Source organism: Cyprinus carpio, chromosome B13, assembly GCF_018340385.1.
Source record: "Cyprinus carpio isolate SPL01 chromosome B13, ASM1834038v1, whole genome shotgun sequence".
NCBI lineage: Eukaryota > Metazoa > Chordata > Actinopteri > Cypriniformes > Cyprinidae > Cyprinus > Cyprinus carpio.
Window position 1 is genome coordinate 17286978 of NC_056609.1, and position 15712 is coordinate 17302689.

General features: G+C 36.0%; 1 protein-coding gene across 1 annotated transcript; it reads right to left on the reverse strand.

The window, feature by feature from the left end:
• Positions 1–1938: 1938 nt before the first annotated feature.
• Positions 1939–13337, reverse strand: LOC109078945 (proto-oncogene c-Rel-like). The gene is made up of 10 exons (XM_042736979.1): positions 13204–13337; positions 12477–12512; positions 11556–11695; positions 11284–11432; positions 10669–10760; positions 6043–6183; positions 4658–4762; positions 4183–4398; positions 3524–3667; positions 1939–3362 (listed from the first exon to the last, which is right to left on the reverse strand). The coding sequence occupies exons 1-10, from the start codon at positions 13208–13210 to the stop codon at positions 2611–2613; spliced, it is 1782 nt and encodes a 593-aa protein (XP_042592913.1). The 5' UTR covers positions 13211–13337; the 3' UTR covers positions 1939–2610.
• Positions 13338–15712: the final 2375 nt, after the last annotated feature.

Sequence of the window (15712 nt, forward strand, 5' to 3'; positions counted from 1 at the left end):
GCAATGAATGGAAGCCGTCAGAAATTAGTTCAAACAATTGATAAAAAACAGCATAATAATTCACAAGTAATTTAAGTAATCGACAAGCTGCCTGTTTGTAATAAACAAATACATCACCAAGATGTTTCTAACTTAAAAACTTTGCTTCGGACTATAGTTCTGTAACCATAATAATATTGCTTTTTCCAGTAAAAAGTTGTCTTGTCTGCATCAGGAGAGAAATAACAGAAAAAAAACCCAGTCCAAAACAATTCTAAACAATTATGTTGGTGTATTTTGTTGTGAGTGGACAACAGGAGATGGACTTTTTCACTGTAGGAAGCATTATTGGTCTTTGGTATTGGTATTTTAGCCAGAAGTGATGGTGAAACATCTTAATGATGGATTCGTTTCTTACAAACATGCAGCTTTTTGCTTCACAAGATGTAAATTGATGGACTGGAGTCATGTGGATTACTTGTGGATCATGATGTTTTTATCAGCTGTTTGGACTCTCATTCTGACGGCACCCATTCACTGCAGAGGAACCATTGGTGAGCAAGTGAAGCAATGCTAAATTTCTCCAAATCTGTTCTGATGAAGAAACAAACTCTTCTAGATTTTGGATGGCATGAGGGTGAATATTTCCATTTTTGCCCAAACTATTCCTTGAATGTATTAATCACACTGTTGAATGAACATAATTCAGTGGTTTGGCTTTTATTAATGCTAAAGGCTGCCAAATGAAGCTAACATTCATGAGAAGTCTATTATGATCTCTGTGTACTGTGTGTGAAACATAGAGTTTCTGCCGATAGTGTACTTGACAGAAGGGAAGCAAGTGAACATCAGACTTGAGAGGTCATAGATGTTGCATCATCCATTCTGGGCTGTTTCTACTAGATTCTTTAAAACTGACTGTATCTCTAAACTGTGTGAAAGTTTACATTATTACCTAATATTTATTTGTTCTGAGGTATTCAATCAGGAAGACTTTTTTTATTTTTATTTTTGGTATTATTCTTTTTTTTATTTAATACTTTTATCCAGCTTTTAAGTGATCAAGTTACAGTAAAGACATTTGTAATTGTAATTTGTTATTTTGAACTTTCTATCTATCATAGAATCTGGAAAAATGATTCTGCTTTTCACAAAAATATTAATCAGTAAAACTTTTTTCAACATTGATAATATAAGAAATAATAATGTTACTTGAGTAGCAAATCAGTTTGATCTATAAGGATCCTGTGACACTGAAGACTGGAGTAATGGTTGCTGAAAATTCAGCTTTACGTTCACAGGAATAAATTAGTTTAAAATATATTTACAAAACAGTTATTTTCATATACTCACAATACTCACAATATTACTGGCTGTACTTCGGTGAGTGCAAGAATCTTCTTTAAGGAAAAAAATTATTGACCCCAAACTTTTGAATGGTAGTCATATAACTTCTATCTCAGGAGGGTGTTGGTAATTTCTAGTGATTTTACCCATGTAGTTAATTTCTAATTGATTATTAATGCAGTTTGTTTAACTGATGGTGAATGCAATATCCCTGTATATGCAAAATTTTAAAATGATCATCATTATTTTAAAATAGTCCAATATTGAAATGACATAAAAAGAGAAACAAAAAGTAAAATAGTGTATTTCCAAATTGCTGAAAAAAGTGAATAGAAAAATTTCATTAGGAAGTAAAAAAAATCCAAAGTTTCAAAATCGATTGAGTAACTCAGCAGCATATAATGTGTTTCTAAGCATTATATATAACCCTGCTGGGTGTTGAAACCACTTGAATGACACAATGACTGATTCATTGGTTTTCATGTTCTCATTGTTAGGAGCATATGTCAATGGGTGCAGAAATATGAAAGCCAGACATGCATTATCCGCATCCAAAGTCTCCTTTACATTCTTATAACCTAATGTTACATAAAAAAACATATGTACACCAAATTAGAGAGTTTAATCCTTTATTTACCTGAACTTTGGAATGTGAAACAGAAACATTCAAATTACCAGTATGAATGAAAACAAACATTGGTCAACTCCACATATCAGTAATGTAGCCACAAATCAGCTCAGAATGTATCAAACATTACATACATGTCATCACAAAATCCATGTCCAGTAGTATACACTTTAATTTTATGAAAATACAAAAATTCACCCATAGAAAATGCAATGTAAAAGCTTGTGTATGTTGAATAAAGTAAAAACTGAACAAGACATTGGTCTTAGTTTTCTAAAGCCATATCACTTTTGAGTAACCATAGAAAACCCTTGTTTGAACAGTACATTTGAGAACCTTGGATAAGAAGCATGTTTAAAATGACATAGCCATTACCCAGGGACAATTCCCTGCTAGTTCCCACTTTAAGGAACACAATTAACCTGTCATAATTGAGCGTTTGTGGACAAATGGTCCCAAACTTCTCCAATATGACCATCAGACTGTTATGTACATAAACATTTCATAAAATCTCACCGCTTTACCTAATTGGTGGCAGCATCTTACAGTATTTCCAGGACAACGAGCCCTACTGATTTTCAGAAAATACATTCAGTGAACATGAATCAGAGCCTACATTTAAAGAACAAAATCTTTAACACTTATGGAATTCGACTCTATTCGGGGAAGAACTGCCAGGCGAAAGAATCAAGATTGTTCTCCTGCCCCATGCTGCTGGCAGGGTAGGAAATCTGCGAGACCCTCTGATTGGGCCCACCAGCATCCATTTGTCTCATGGTCTCTGCGGTACTTCCATTGGGGCTGGTGGAGTTCAGAAGCGCGGTGAAGGACGACACACAGTCCGAGCTGGGACCCAGCACAGCCATGTTGCTCGACCCTTGAGCTTCCTGTTTCAGTGGTAGGACTGGCTGATGATTGACGATGAGGTTTTGAAATACATCATCTTCTATGTTGCCTGTATACAAGAAGCCTGTTCCCATTGACCCACCGGTGCCTGTTGCCCCATTCTGGGTGCTTTGAATCTGTTGGGGGCCATAGTTATACCAGTTATGGGCTCCTTCTACTCCTTGCCTTTGAGGTGGCTGTTGGGATTGCTGGACCTGCTGGTTTGGTTGGTCCTGTCGAGGCTGTTGAAGAAACTCCAGATCCTTAGCGGTCAGTTGAGGAAGGCTGTTTCCACCTTCCCCTGTGGTAGGCATGCTGGGACTTGGGTTCACCTGCTGTAGGCCCACTCCATTATTGGTGGTGTTGGCGATTGGACTGGGCCATGCTTGATTGTGTGTTCCTGATGATGGGGTTTCTGTTAGGGGTGGCATCATGGGGCAGGGCGGAGGGGCTTTGTTATAATAGCCTGGTGGATTTTGCCGCATCATCACATGGTTTGATGGAGGATAATAATTTGTAGGCTCTGTAAAAAGGATACGTATATAAGTACATGTATATGTATATATGTATATATATATATATATATATATATATATATATATATATATATATATATATATATATATAGCATATTTTGCAATATTGCTATTTAGTATGGTTTACATGAGGTGTTGTGCATCTTACCCATTTTGACTCTCTGATTCATCAAACCTGCCGAAGGCACTGCTTTTGGTCTGTTCATGAAGCTCATGGCTCCTTGGGGGAAGCCAGAGAAGGATTTCATCTGGCTTTCAATTTTCCGTTTCTTCTCTTGACAGCCATATGGATCTGAAAAAGAAAAGAAACATTATGCTCATGTTTGTCTACCTAATCTACTAGACAAAATCAAGTGACATAAAACAGTACATTATATCAATATCTGTTGCGCTATTTTTAACTAGGCAGGGTTAGTACAGGCTGAGGGGCAACTTCTCAAAAAAATGGTATTTATGAAATAAGTAATTGATAATTTAAAGATATTTGTCAAATAAATACTTTTTACTTTAAAAAATATATTTATACATTTAAAAAAATAATAATAATTATGGTGTGTACACTCACATGTGTCAGAATTTTAAAAGAGGTTGTAAAACGTCATGTTGTGCAACTACCCCAAAATGTGATGTTTTGAATACAATTTTTTCAAAACCAAATGAGACTACATAAAGTACATTTCCACATGCATTTTAAACTTTTATCGTGGATAGTCTTATTTTTCTTTGACCCATTTGTAACAACAAAGAAGACATGGGACAAAACAATCTATGAAGTAGGTGTCATAAAACTGCAGGGTGATCTTTTACCTTTGTCATCGGGTAGATAGCGGAACTCCATTGGCTCACTGACCTCCTGGTCTGTGGGCCGGCGCAGCTGCATGCGCACTGTGACAGGGGCTGTGATGGTGGTGTCACAGTAGGCGGGTGTCTTGAACACTATGGCCACTTGCCTGTGTACGTCTGCCTGGGAGAATAAGCCTTTGGCCTCCCAGGTCTGAGTGAAGAATCTCACCTCAATGTCATCTAGAGTAAAGTGATGTGATGGTATTAAATAAAAGAATGGCTTAAGAAAACTAGCAATGGAAGGTGGATAGATAATAACCATAAAATAAAATGAATGGATGGTGAATAAAAGAAAAGTTATTGAATAAATAACTTATATATCTGAAATTCATATTTGTATTTATTTAAACTTTTGCTTTTAGATTAAGTTAGCAAAATGGATCAAATCGATCACACTTAGATTTTTTTTCTTCTACAAATAATTAAAATGTTCTCGTACCTTTCTGCACTTTATCGCAGAGGAGGAAAATCTCATCACCTCCCTTCACACTGCCGCTGTTCTTGTTCACCCGGCAGATTCGCAGTTCGGCTGTATTTGGGGCCCCTGAAACAAGCACAGGCCATTGAGAATGAAGATTAGAAAATCTTAACAAACTTGAAACAAAGACATGCACTGCTATGAGCAGTAGGAAATCCTTTTTTACATTCTTTGACTTTATCAGAGTATCTGCGGGCACAGCCACACTTGCAAACATTATGTCCTGTGACTGAAAAAGCAGCCAAACCTGTCATAATTTACAGAAAAAGGGCGGGGTGGTTTATTACTTCCTCTTTTCTGGGTTGTACGAGACTTTCTGATTTCTGTGATGGCAAAGAACGGCTAACCATATTAACACTGGCTAGTTTTACTACATTGTCATGAGAACAACATAAAAGACTTGAGACTCAGCATCTACAAGCAGATGAAAGGGTTTAACCAAGTCATGGTCTGAGCTTTTTTTTATTTTTTTTATCCGCTGACTTATTTAGCATCACACAACCACACAAAAGCACTCTGCAAACATTGCTGTTCTGCTCGCGCTGTACAGCACCATCACGTGAGGAAGTGTTGAAATGGACCATGCTCACTTCCTGTAGTGTGGGATGTGGCCACTGAAAGATCTGTCACCTAAGCAATGCATTGCCACAGCTTCATGCTCTGTGGCGGCAGTGACTTGCATCAGTAAATCAGTAAAAAGTGCTGCCAAATGTTTGTGTTCTGAAGGGTATCGCTATACCACGTTTTTCCTCAATCTAAAACAAAACACTATAAAACACAGGAGATATTGAAAACCAATAGCGAGTATTACACAGATAATTATTAACATTAAATAATCCTAAGTTTCAAACTACAGACTTTTTTGCTAATTTTCATTGATTACAATTTATAGAACATGATATAGAACAAATAATTCTATACTTGAAAATATATAAAAATCCACAATTTTTTTTAGCTACTAATAAATATCACATTTAGTTTGGTTTTTATGTAGTGGACTGAAATTTATATAACTCAAAAATCTTTATTATTACTTACTTTTATACAGTAAATACTGTAATATTTTTTACTTTATTTGTAAGAAACTAAAGGCAGTAATAAAAAAGCACCATAATAAAAATATAACTAAAATAGTCAGTAATAAATATCGTATTCTATTTCAAGATTTGCCCTACCATCCCTAGTGACTCTGTACGACTAGCAGCATCAAAAACAACAGTTCTGCTACTCATCAAAAAGCTAAATAAGTCTGTGTCAGTGTTGTTATGCAGTCAAACAAACAGTTTTCAACTGCGTTTGTTGGCGTGCAGAAATGACAGAGCGTGTTTTTATTTGTGTAAACTCACTGTTGTCATAGATTGGGTTGGAGACGATGGGAGGAAGCGCGGTGTTGTACATTCCGGTCTCATCTTGCAGGAAAACTTGGAAGCAAAGACGCACCACATTCAGATCATATTCCTCAGTCTGCAGCAGCTGTTCCCGGGGAACTGTGGACACAAAACATACGTTCAAGGTTGCAGTGTACAACATATTAATCCTAGATGTAATTCGTGTGTCAAAACAGAGCAGAAGATATAGAGAGTCTGTGAATGAGGAGGAAAGGGGAAGAGGGATAAGAAAATGAAACAGGCACGAGAACGAAAACCAGGTCAGTTTGTTTAAAGTTAGCTGACACACTTGTGAAACAACTTGTTTTTTAGATTTTTTGTTGTTGTTGTTGTTTGCCTGATGAAGACCTAAGGGTCAAAACATTGTTATGATTTTAATAAATAGATTTTTGAGAGCAGTAGTGGCGGCATTGTCAGTTTTAGATTTTCTTTAACATTATTAATTATTTCAGGATAAAAAAGCATGTTTACCATAGTGTTGCAAAATATGAATAAATGCTATTATAAATAATAAAATTTTAAAATGAATTAAAGGCACAATATATAATTTTTCGCCGCTAGAGGACATATTCAAAACAAACTAAGAAGTTTGATGAGTGTGGAATCATGGGAGTTGTTGTCTTCATCCCCACAGTCGATGCAATTCGATGGGACTAGGGCAGAAATCATGTTCATGGATGAGCTAATGATTTATTAATGTAGTAGAATGAAGCAGGGTGAGGCTGAAAGCTGGCGAAGCGAAACGAGGCCGCTGAACGAGCGTGACACACAGCTTTCCGGTCGTGTGTATGTGGGGAAAAAAATAACAGCACTGTTTTATTATACTAGATACATTTGAAAGTTCTGTTACAATGCTATTCTGTGCGAAACGCAAAACATATTAAAGCGTCATTGGTGTTTCCATGTTTTCTACAAAACAAAACCGGAAATCGAGGGGTTATGACATCATTGGCAGGCAACCCAATGACATTGTGGACACGGTCCGTGTCTCTAGTTAAAATTGCTTATTGCTCCGGATTTAAACATTCTTCGAAACATTTGGGATAGTGTAAGTACACAAGTCAGCAAAATATATAACACTGTTCTAGTGGTTTTTGGATATTTTTATCAAAAATTCTTATATATTGTGCCTTTAAAATTTAATATTATTTTAAAATGAATGTGTTTATTCATTTTGCTGTATTGGCTTTTAAAAAATACTTTTACTTTCATATAATATAGTATTTTTTGTACTTTTTAAAGTAAATTATTGTAATACTAGTAATTTATGCAAAATATATACATTTATATATACATAATTATAATTAAAAATTAAAGATAAATATATATCATAATAAAGAAGATAAATAAATGATACCATAATTTTAATAATTTAATTCATTTTACAGTAATTTTTAGACTAAACAATACATGACAATCTAAGTCATTTTGCATGATTTACTTCAACTTTAGTTGTGATACCACATATAAGTATGTCATATAAATGTATATTTCGAATTTTGCATTACTGTTCACAATATAATTCCTTTGTTTTGTTTTCATTTTTTGGACTGAAACGCATGATGTAATAATGAACGCCTGACCAAGGTGCATTTAAAGGCAGCATTAATACAAAGCGTAGTTATTGTCCAAGTCAGAAAAGCAAGCAGCATGCAGTGCACTTGCAGATTTCACCCAGCAACATCACCAGAAATGCCACTGACACATCAGCCTACGAGAGCACAATCGCCCACACGAGTTCTGGTGTAGACATCTCTTAGTGTGTGCACCTCCGCCCACGCTCTCACTCTCAGGAGCCTGCCTCTTTTCACCCCACAGCTATCCCGCCCACAGCTCTGAGGTCACAGCAGGTGGAAATAGAGAAAGACAGATCGAGTGACAGAGTATCACTGACGACTCTGCAGCAAAGGGGGTGGCCTCCTGACGCGAAGAGATACCTCTGTCCAGACCACAAGCCCAGAAGTGGGAAAGAAGGATGAAGACGGAAGCTGAGCAGTGAGGAGCACAGCAGACAGATGTAAAACAGACAAGAAGGAACAGTGGAACAGAGGTGAAGTGGGAAGAGATGAGTGGGTGCGGAAGATAGCGAGAGGCGGAGTGTGAGAAAGGCAACTGTGAGCCGTGGTGTGGTCATGTTTATTTGCGTATATGTGCGCCTCTGGTTCTGCATTTAGTGAAGTCAGAGAGCAAGAGAAACGAGTGGACAGCAGTCGCAGGTGGGGGACGAATTAGGTTAGCGTGGGCTGCTGGAAGGTGAAGCAGAGGGTTCGAGTTGTAGAGAGAAATGGGGGCAGGCAGGTGAAGATTCTCCATTCTGTGGGCACACCACCATTCCCAAGCCTGACACTCATCTCTCGTCACCTGAACCCACCATCTGTGACATCTAACACCAAACTGTGTGCTCAACACCCACTCAGCACCCATCACGGCAAATCCAACTAGGGGCAACCTCACAGACGCCATGACTTTTATAGCTACATACTTTTTTGCCAACATGACACGTATGTCTACTGATTAAACTAGTTGTTATTTAGAGTTATTGTGAGTTATTTTGCACAGTCACATATTTCCAGCCAAATAAGGGAATTGTAATCAAATGTAGAAATGTCATGAAATGAACTTTTTGATGTGTAGTTATGCGTAATTTGAACTTTCAAACCCTTGGGTTTTAATGTGAAAATGTAGTTATATGTACTGACAAATATTTTAGGATGATACAGTTCGGACCACTTTAATTCATAAAAATTAAAAAAAAAAAAAAATGAATTACTAAAACAAATATATTACTTGGAAAATATTCTAATGTTATATTATATTGGCTGTGTGTGTGTGTGTGTGTATATATATATATATATATATATATATATATATATATATATATATATATATATATATTATATATTAAATATTATTATTCACATCACAAAGCATGAAAGTTAATACTGTATTTTAGAGTATGACTTCAGGTCCAAAGTGAATAAATTTCTTCTTAATGTGTGTACCGTTAAAAATAGATTTTTCAAAGTTGGGTATAAGAGAGAGTAAGTTGCAGTATTGAAAATACTATTTCAATCTTTCTACTTTCTAATAAATTCCATGGTTAATTTAGTGTGTTACTTGTGGTTTCTCTGTTTGCAAAATATTCAAGCAATGTTGGAGCGAAAAGGGTTTCAAAATAACTTTTTTTTCATTGTTGAAGTATTAAGCAGAACATGAAACAATTACATCATTAATCACAATTACTGGTATGACATTTAATTCTCAGCTATCCTTTCATGTTTGTGACAACCCTAACCACAAAACGAATACCTCCTCGCAAAAAAACATTTGATTACCTAGTCAATAAATGAAATGAATGCGTCATCAGTTCAATCATTGGGGGATAACATCAGTGCAAATGAGGTCATCTCTGGCAGGTCATCCCTTCAACACATGACCAAACTTCAAAAGTAATATAAAAAAAATAATAATCTCACTACGACTGCCACCATGACTAATCTACCTAACTTCAGGGGACTGTCAGTGTTACACAGCCAAAGAGAGAGATCTTTATTTGGTTATCACAGCAGAAGTGAGAGCAGTCCCTCCAACAGCCCGTCACCACAGAGAACAGCAGAACAAGCATGAGGAAGCAAGTTCACAATCTAGCATTCCCTATGTTCACTAACCAAGTTGTGTAAAGTCCTGTTGTAACGTTTTCATAATTTCTCAAATATCATTTGGCTAGACAGTGGTATGACACTACATGATGATTCTACACCATCTGCTAACATAACGTGACATGCTTGTTGAATCACTTCATATACAAAACCTTAAAGAATATCCTCAGGCAATTTCAAAAGTTACTCTGTAGGTCAACTTGTCCGACTTATTCATCACAAAAACATTGCTGGTGGTGGCAAGACACAATCTGGAACTTAGACCTAGACCTGCTTTGAAAATGTTTGCCCTGCTGTAATTTCCTCCCACACAATAATTTGCATGGAATTCCTGAAGTATTTGGCTGTTTGCATACTCGAGGAAGAATAAGCCAAAGTTATCAGTTACAAAAAAAAGTATAGTTTACAGTTCCTCCTGACATTCCTCCCTCTCTAAATAAATTCCCCCTGATCATATGCCACTCAATACCGCAGCCAGTTGTGCAAAACCTTCACTAAATAAGGAGAAGTGATTGTTTCTATCCTAACTGCATTGTCAGATGACAGTTTGTGTCATACAGTATTGAAGGCGGGAAAGAGAGAAATGTGTAAGCTTTCGTGATTTTAACATCAGGCATCATCTAAATACAGAATTTCTGATAAGAAGAGAAAGTGAAAGATACTGGGTCAGTAATAACGATAAGATGTAAGAGAGGTTATTAGAAGGCCCAGATGATTTCCGTGAAAACTGAATAAATAAATAAATCTGATAAATCTGTGTATTAATTTGTAAGACACTATGCATAAAAGCATCTACTAAGTGAATAAAAATAAATATAACAAAACAAATAAGTGTAGACATTTTTAAAATGATTTTACCCCAATTCTGATTAAATCAGCGGACTTTTCTGTGTATGCAAATTCTATTTGGGACATTTGTTCTCACCATTGAAGGGGTTGATTCTTCGCGTAATCCTCTGCATTATGGCATCTCTCACTTCTCTTCTTCGCACACACTGGATACCCAGGTTCTGAAACCTGGAAAAAAACAAAGAAACAATCTGTTAAACTGTGTCGCTGGTTTTGAGCGGTCAGATGTGTTTAGTTCTATGTATTGTCCATCTTGAACACTGATCCCAAAGACTAAAGCTAACAGGAAGAGTGAGGTTAGAACTAACCATACTGACATACTGTTTAAAATTGAGGGCAGACTGGAGCTCTGAGGCTCTCATTTTGCATATCGGGGGAATCCCCTGAATGGCTCCCTACTCTGAAACAACATGCTTCTTTAAAAAAAAATAAAAAGAAGAAGAATGGACAGCCCTTCGGAAGAGAACTGTGGTAGTGTGTGGGCTGAAGTAATACGGAAAGCACATTGGAATGGCTTTGATGTGGGGCACAGAGATGTTTCATTTCATTATGAGGAAAATGGTAACAGGACCAAACGAGATTAGAGTAAAGTATGCATATAATATATCTGCAATCAAAAGGTTTTTAACCTTCTGTATTAAAGTGACATTGAAATTATTTTGACATTTAAACATTAAAAGCACCAACTTACGCAATGACTCTCCGTTCAGGTCCAAACTCTGCCTCATAATAACCATCCTTGCAGTCCTTCCCCACCAAGTCATGGGGATGCGGTTTATATGGGTCACTTTTAGTCACCAGAGTAACACGTACTTTTCCTTTCATGGTAATATTTAGAATCTAATAGGGAGAGATATAAAGAGAGATGCTGTTTATAGAATCACTTAGTAATCACATTTTCTTTAAAGTTGAATCACACAGTGAATTCTTTCTTCAGTGCTGTACGACTTTAAAAGCAGGTACCTGAATGCTTGGGTAGGTTCTGTTATTGTCTGAGCTTCTTTCTCCAGGTATGCTGCCCGCTGAACGACCCTCGCATTTGTACCTGAAGCGCATGCCTCTCTGTTTTGGCTGCTCGAAGATCTGAACACAGGGCTCTCCCACTGCACAATTCAGCAAAATGACATCAGTCAGATTCAGAGATTTGAATATCATTCATTTGAATATTCAAAATGATTAGAGTAAAAAGCATGTCAAAAACTTAAATGAGTCTTATTTATTAAAATGCCAGTATTGAAGATGCATAAGAAAACAAGACAATGGCCTCAAAACACCTGCAGAAACAACATCTTGCGTCTTTCACAGAACCTGACCATAACCTGACCACAAACAACGCAGCCTGCCGGTAAACAATTTCCCACTCTCTGCACTTGTGGGCACAGAATTTTACCAGCTCATCCAGGTGCCATTTTACTAAGCATATCATAACTTCTTCAAACACCTGCACAAACAGCTGCATTTGGCATGCAATATATTTGTTTGTTTTTAACACACTTCCTTCTGACATTGCCATGAATAGATGAGATCTATTTGCCTATGCTTTCTTACTTTGTGAAATGTCATAAAGTAAGCTGGGGAAATGGTTATAATGCATGAAATAGAGCCAATGTATAATTTAGTGATGTATGCAGATGTCACTCACTACTGCCTGCTAAAGAAATTTGTCACTTACAGGAAGTCATATCTTTATCAAACAAAAGAGGAAGTAATGTAAGGAAATCTGAACATTACATCGTTTTTACGAGGGCAGCTGGGTGACGTTTAAACAAACCTGATGAGTAATTAGGCAAAGTTTATGATCCACCCTAAACTTGACTCAAAACATGTTACTAGCAACAACAGAGTTCGTTTCACACTTGGCACAGACGAATTTAATGTACTTACTTAGATTGGGGTCCCTGTGCATTGAGAGGGTATGCACTGTACAGAAAAGCATGGATAGAAGAACATAGATGAATACAGGCAACCAGCTAAATACGTGTTATCATGCATATTATATTGCACAAGAATTAACAAACGTGCAGATTAGAATAACAGAGTTGAAACAGCTTTTAAAAGTTCCTCATTTTTATTTCCTGATACAACTTCTTCCCTCGAGTATTCATGTACTGACAACTCATTTGATTTGTTTAGTTTACACAAGATTTATTTAGAGTTTAGAGGTCTTAACTTTGTTTTCAGGTAATGTGAATCATATTGCTTTTGTTTCGCAAGTGCTTTGTACATTTCCACAAAGACAGCTCTGCGTTTTATTCCCAGTAATATATAAAACAACAAGCCTGTATGTTTAAATAAATAAATAAATAATAGAATCATACTTGAAAATGCGGAACACTAAAACTGTAAGAACACAAATATCATTGTAACGATTTACAAACACACCAAAACATAGGACAGGAAATCGCTATTATTGAGATTCTATAGGCCTATAATAAACATTATGAGTTGGTACATTACGTATATTTAATTGGCTCATTAAAACAACAGCGCTGTTTCGAATCTATTACACAGACTTGAACTGTACGCATAATTTAATTCAAGACAGGAAGAAGCAAAAAAGGGAATAGAAAAAGACTGTTACTTGACTAATTTAATAAATACTGATACTCACCATTCATGTTATGCGAACACCCGTGTCGTAGGTTTTACGTCCGAGCTCTGAACTGCTAAACAGATATACAGTAACACTTAAACACAGAAGAGTACTGACTGGGAATTCCCCACTATATACAATTCGCTCGCCCACATACCAGGTCACGCCCCTCTATGGCAAGCCGGTTTAACATCAAGACTCACTAGTGACTTTTTCAGTTTCTCTAATAATATATATATATATTTTTTTACATGCTAGTACTTTTTCCCTTACTGTTGCTCACTATTCCAATAGTGGCAAGTAACTATTCAGTTGCTAGTCAAAGATATCACATTTTCCCCTTTTTAATTTTATGTATTCCACTTGCTGCTGTTACTAATAGTTTGGACCTGAATGGAGAGTCATTGCTGTTTACTAATAACTGTACATTATGTGCAAGTACACATTCTTAGATTATTGGTCATTTTTCAGATCGGTCTTGTCTGCTATTCTTAGTACTTATTGCATAGGCACTAGTTTCTATTTATTAGACACTAGTTGTGTATTCCAATTGTTATTAGCTAGTAACTACTAAGAATTTTAATTGAACTATAAAGTAGCTATTATGATATTATGATCATTACTTATAAAAAGTAAAAAAGCAATTGCAACTAGTGAAAAAAATATTAGCAGTAGTAACCAAGTTGAACAGATTCTAGTTTTACAAAAGTTTTTATTTTAGTTGTTGTGTTTTCTGTGGTGTTAACATTGTGTGGAGCCTAATTACCACTTTCAGTCTTTCAGTCATACATATGCCATCATGAAAATGTTTCTTGCTTACCTCTTTAAAGGTGCAATGTGTAATATTTACAATGATCTATTTACAGAAATGCAAGATAATATACATAACTATGTTTTCAGAGGTGTTTAAAGACCTTTCTTAATGAAGCGTTATGTTTTTATTACCTTAGATTGAGCAGTTTCTATCTACATACACAGCGGGTCCCCTTACATGGAAGTCGCCACAATATTTGTACAGTAGCCCTAAATGGACAAACTTCTCTACAGAGCATGTTTCATCACTTTGTTGTTCTTGCGAATAAAACATTGACACAATGATGAACAAGTACATTAACATTCGCAATAACATCGATTTATTGAATAATTAAGTAAATATAATTCCTTGATTTACCTTTGTAAAGAAATCTCATTGCTCTCTGCTGTCTTTACCAATGACATCTTTACCTGTGGCGGCCACTGTAGCTTCTCTAAAGGGAGGGGTGAGCGGGGGACTGAGTCGTTGGTTGCAATTCGCAGCCTTTATCAGTAGCCTTTAGCGCTAGATGGCGCTAAAAATTACACACTGTACCTTTAATATATCAAAAGAGTTTGCCAATAACATAAAAATGTATTAGTGCAAGAAAGACAATACACATTATACACTTCAGATTTAATTTATGCCAAAGACTATATGCAAATCTGATTAACCAACATGTTACCAGCATTCCAGTCATTTAATTCTGCCATGAGGGGTGAGAGGCGTGAGATGAGATGTGTGAGATGAGATGTGTAAGAAATTAGCCCCACACGCAAGAGAATTTTAGAGATAAAACCTGAAAAATGTGTTGAAATAACCTGAACAATGCCTTGAGGTATAACAACTGTAGTATAAGCAGAATAATTGACATTGAGTTGTTGAATTATTAGAAAATAATGCACATACAAGGTGGTAATGCAACCACAAAGCAAGTAACACCATAATTCAGGTTTATGTATCTACTGCAAGAATTTAAATGACTGGGATTTTGGTAATATGTTATTCAGATTGCATATAGTTTTTAGCATAACTTACATTTGAAGTGTTATCTATTATTTTATCCTTTAGACTATTTAATGTCTAAGATATCTCTCTCTCCCTAATACTGTTTAATGTTAGTGTATAGTAGTAAAACTTTCCTTACATAGTGTGTAAGTGAATAGATAGGAGTCAATAATGGATAATATATCAAATACAAAATAAGTACTAGACACAAAAATAGATACTATAGAGGGGAAGATACTATAAAAATAGATACCATAGAGGCGTTTTCACAGCTTCCCTATAGAGGTATAGAAGTAAAACAAACGATAATCAGTTTAAACTGAAGGTTGCTGGACTCGATATAATGTTTCTTATAACTTACAACTTGCTTGGGTTGACCACATAATTTTTTGCTTAATTGGAACAGCAGCTACGCTAATTTTTCTCTATTTCCTTCTCGGTTTCTGCCACGGAATTGACATCCTGTGGTAACTAGTAATTGCATAATCGTCATTCTGGATCCAGCCCTTACAAAGACCGAACACCTGAGTAGAGATAATGCCTAACCCTCAGACAACATACAAAACTACCAAATTTTGCCATAAGTTTAATCGCGACATATAATTATAGCTGTTAATAGTGTTCACCGTCAGTTGGATTACACAACATTAACCGCTTGATTTTTACCGTACCATATGGACATCAACTTGAGATAGTCACCACTGATAAGCTATTACTAAATATAAT

Coding starts and splice junctions, on each gene's coding strand:
- LOC109078945 (XM_042736979.1), bottom strand. Junction 4,399..4,657: donor CTGCGATAAAGTGCAGAAAG/GTACGAGAACAT, acceptor ACTTTACTCTAG/ATGACATTGAGGTGAGATTC. Junction 3,363..3,523: donor GAATCAGAGAGTCAAAATGG/GTAAGATGCACA, acceptor TCCTTTTTACAG/AGCCTACAAATTATTATCCT.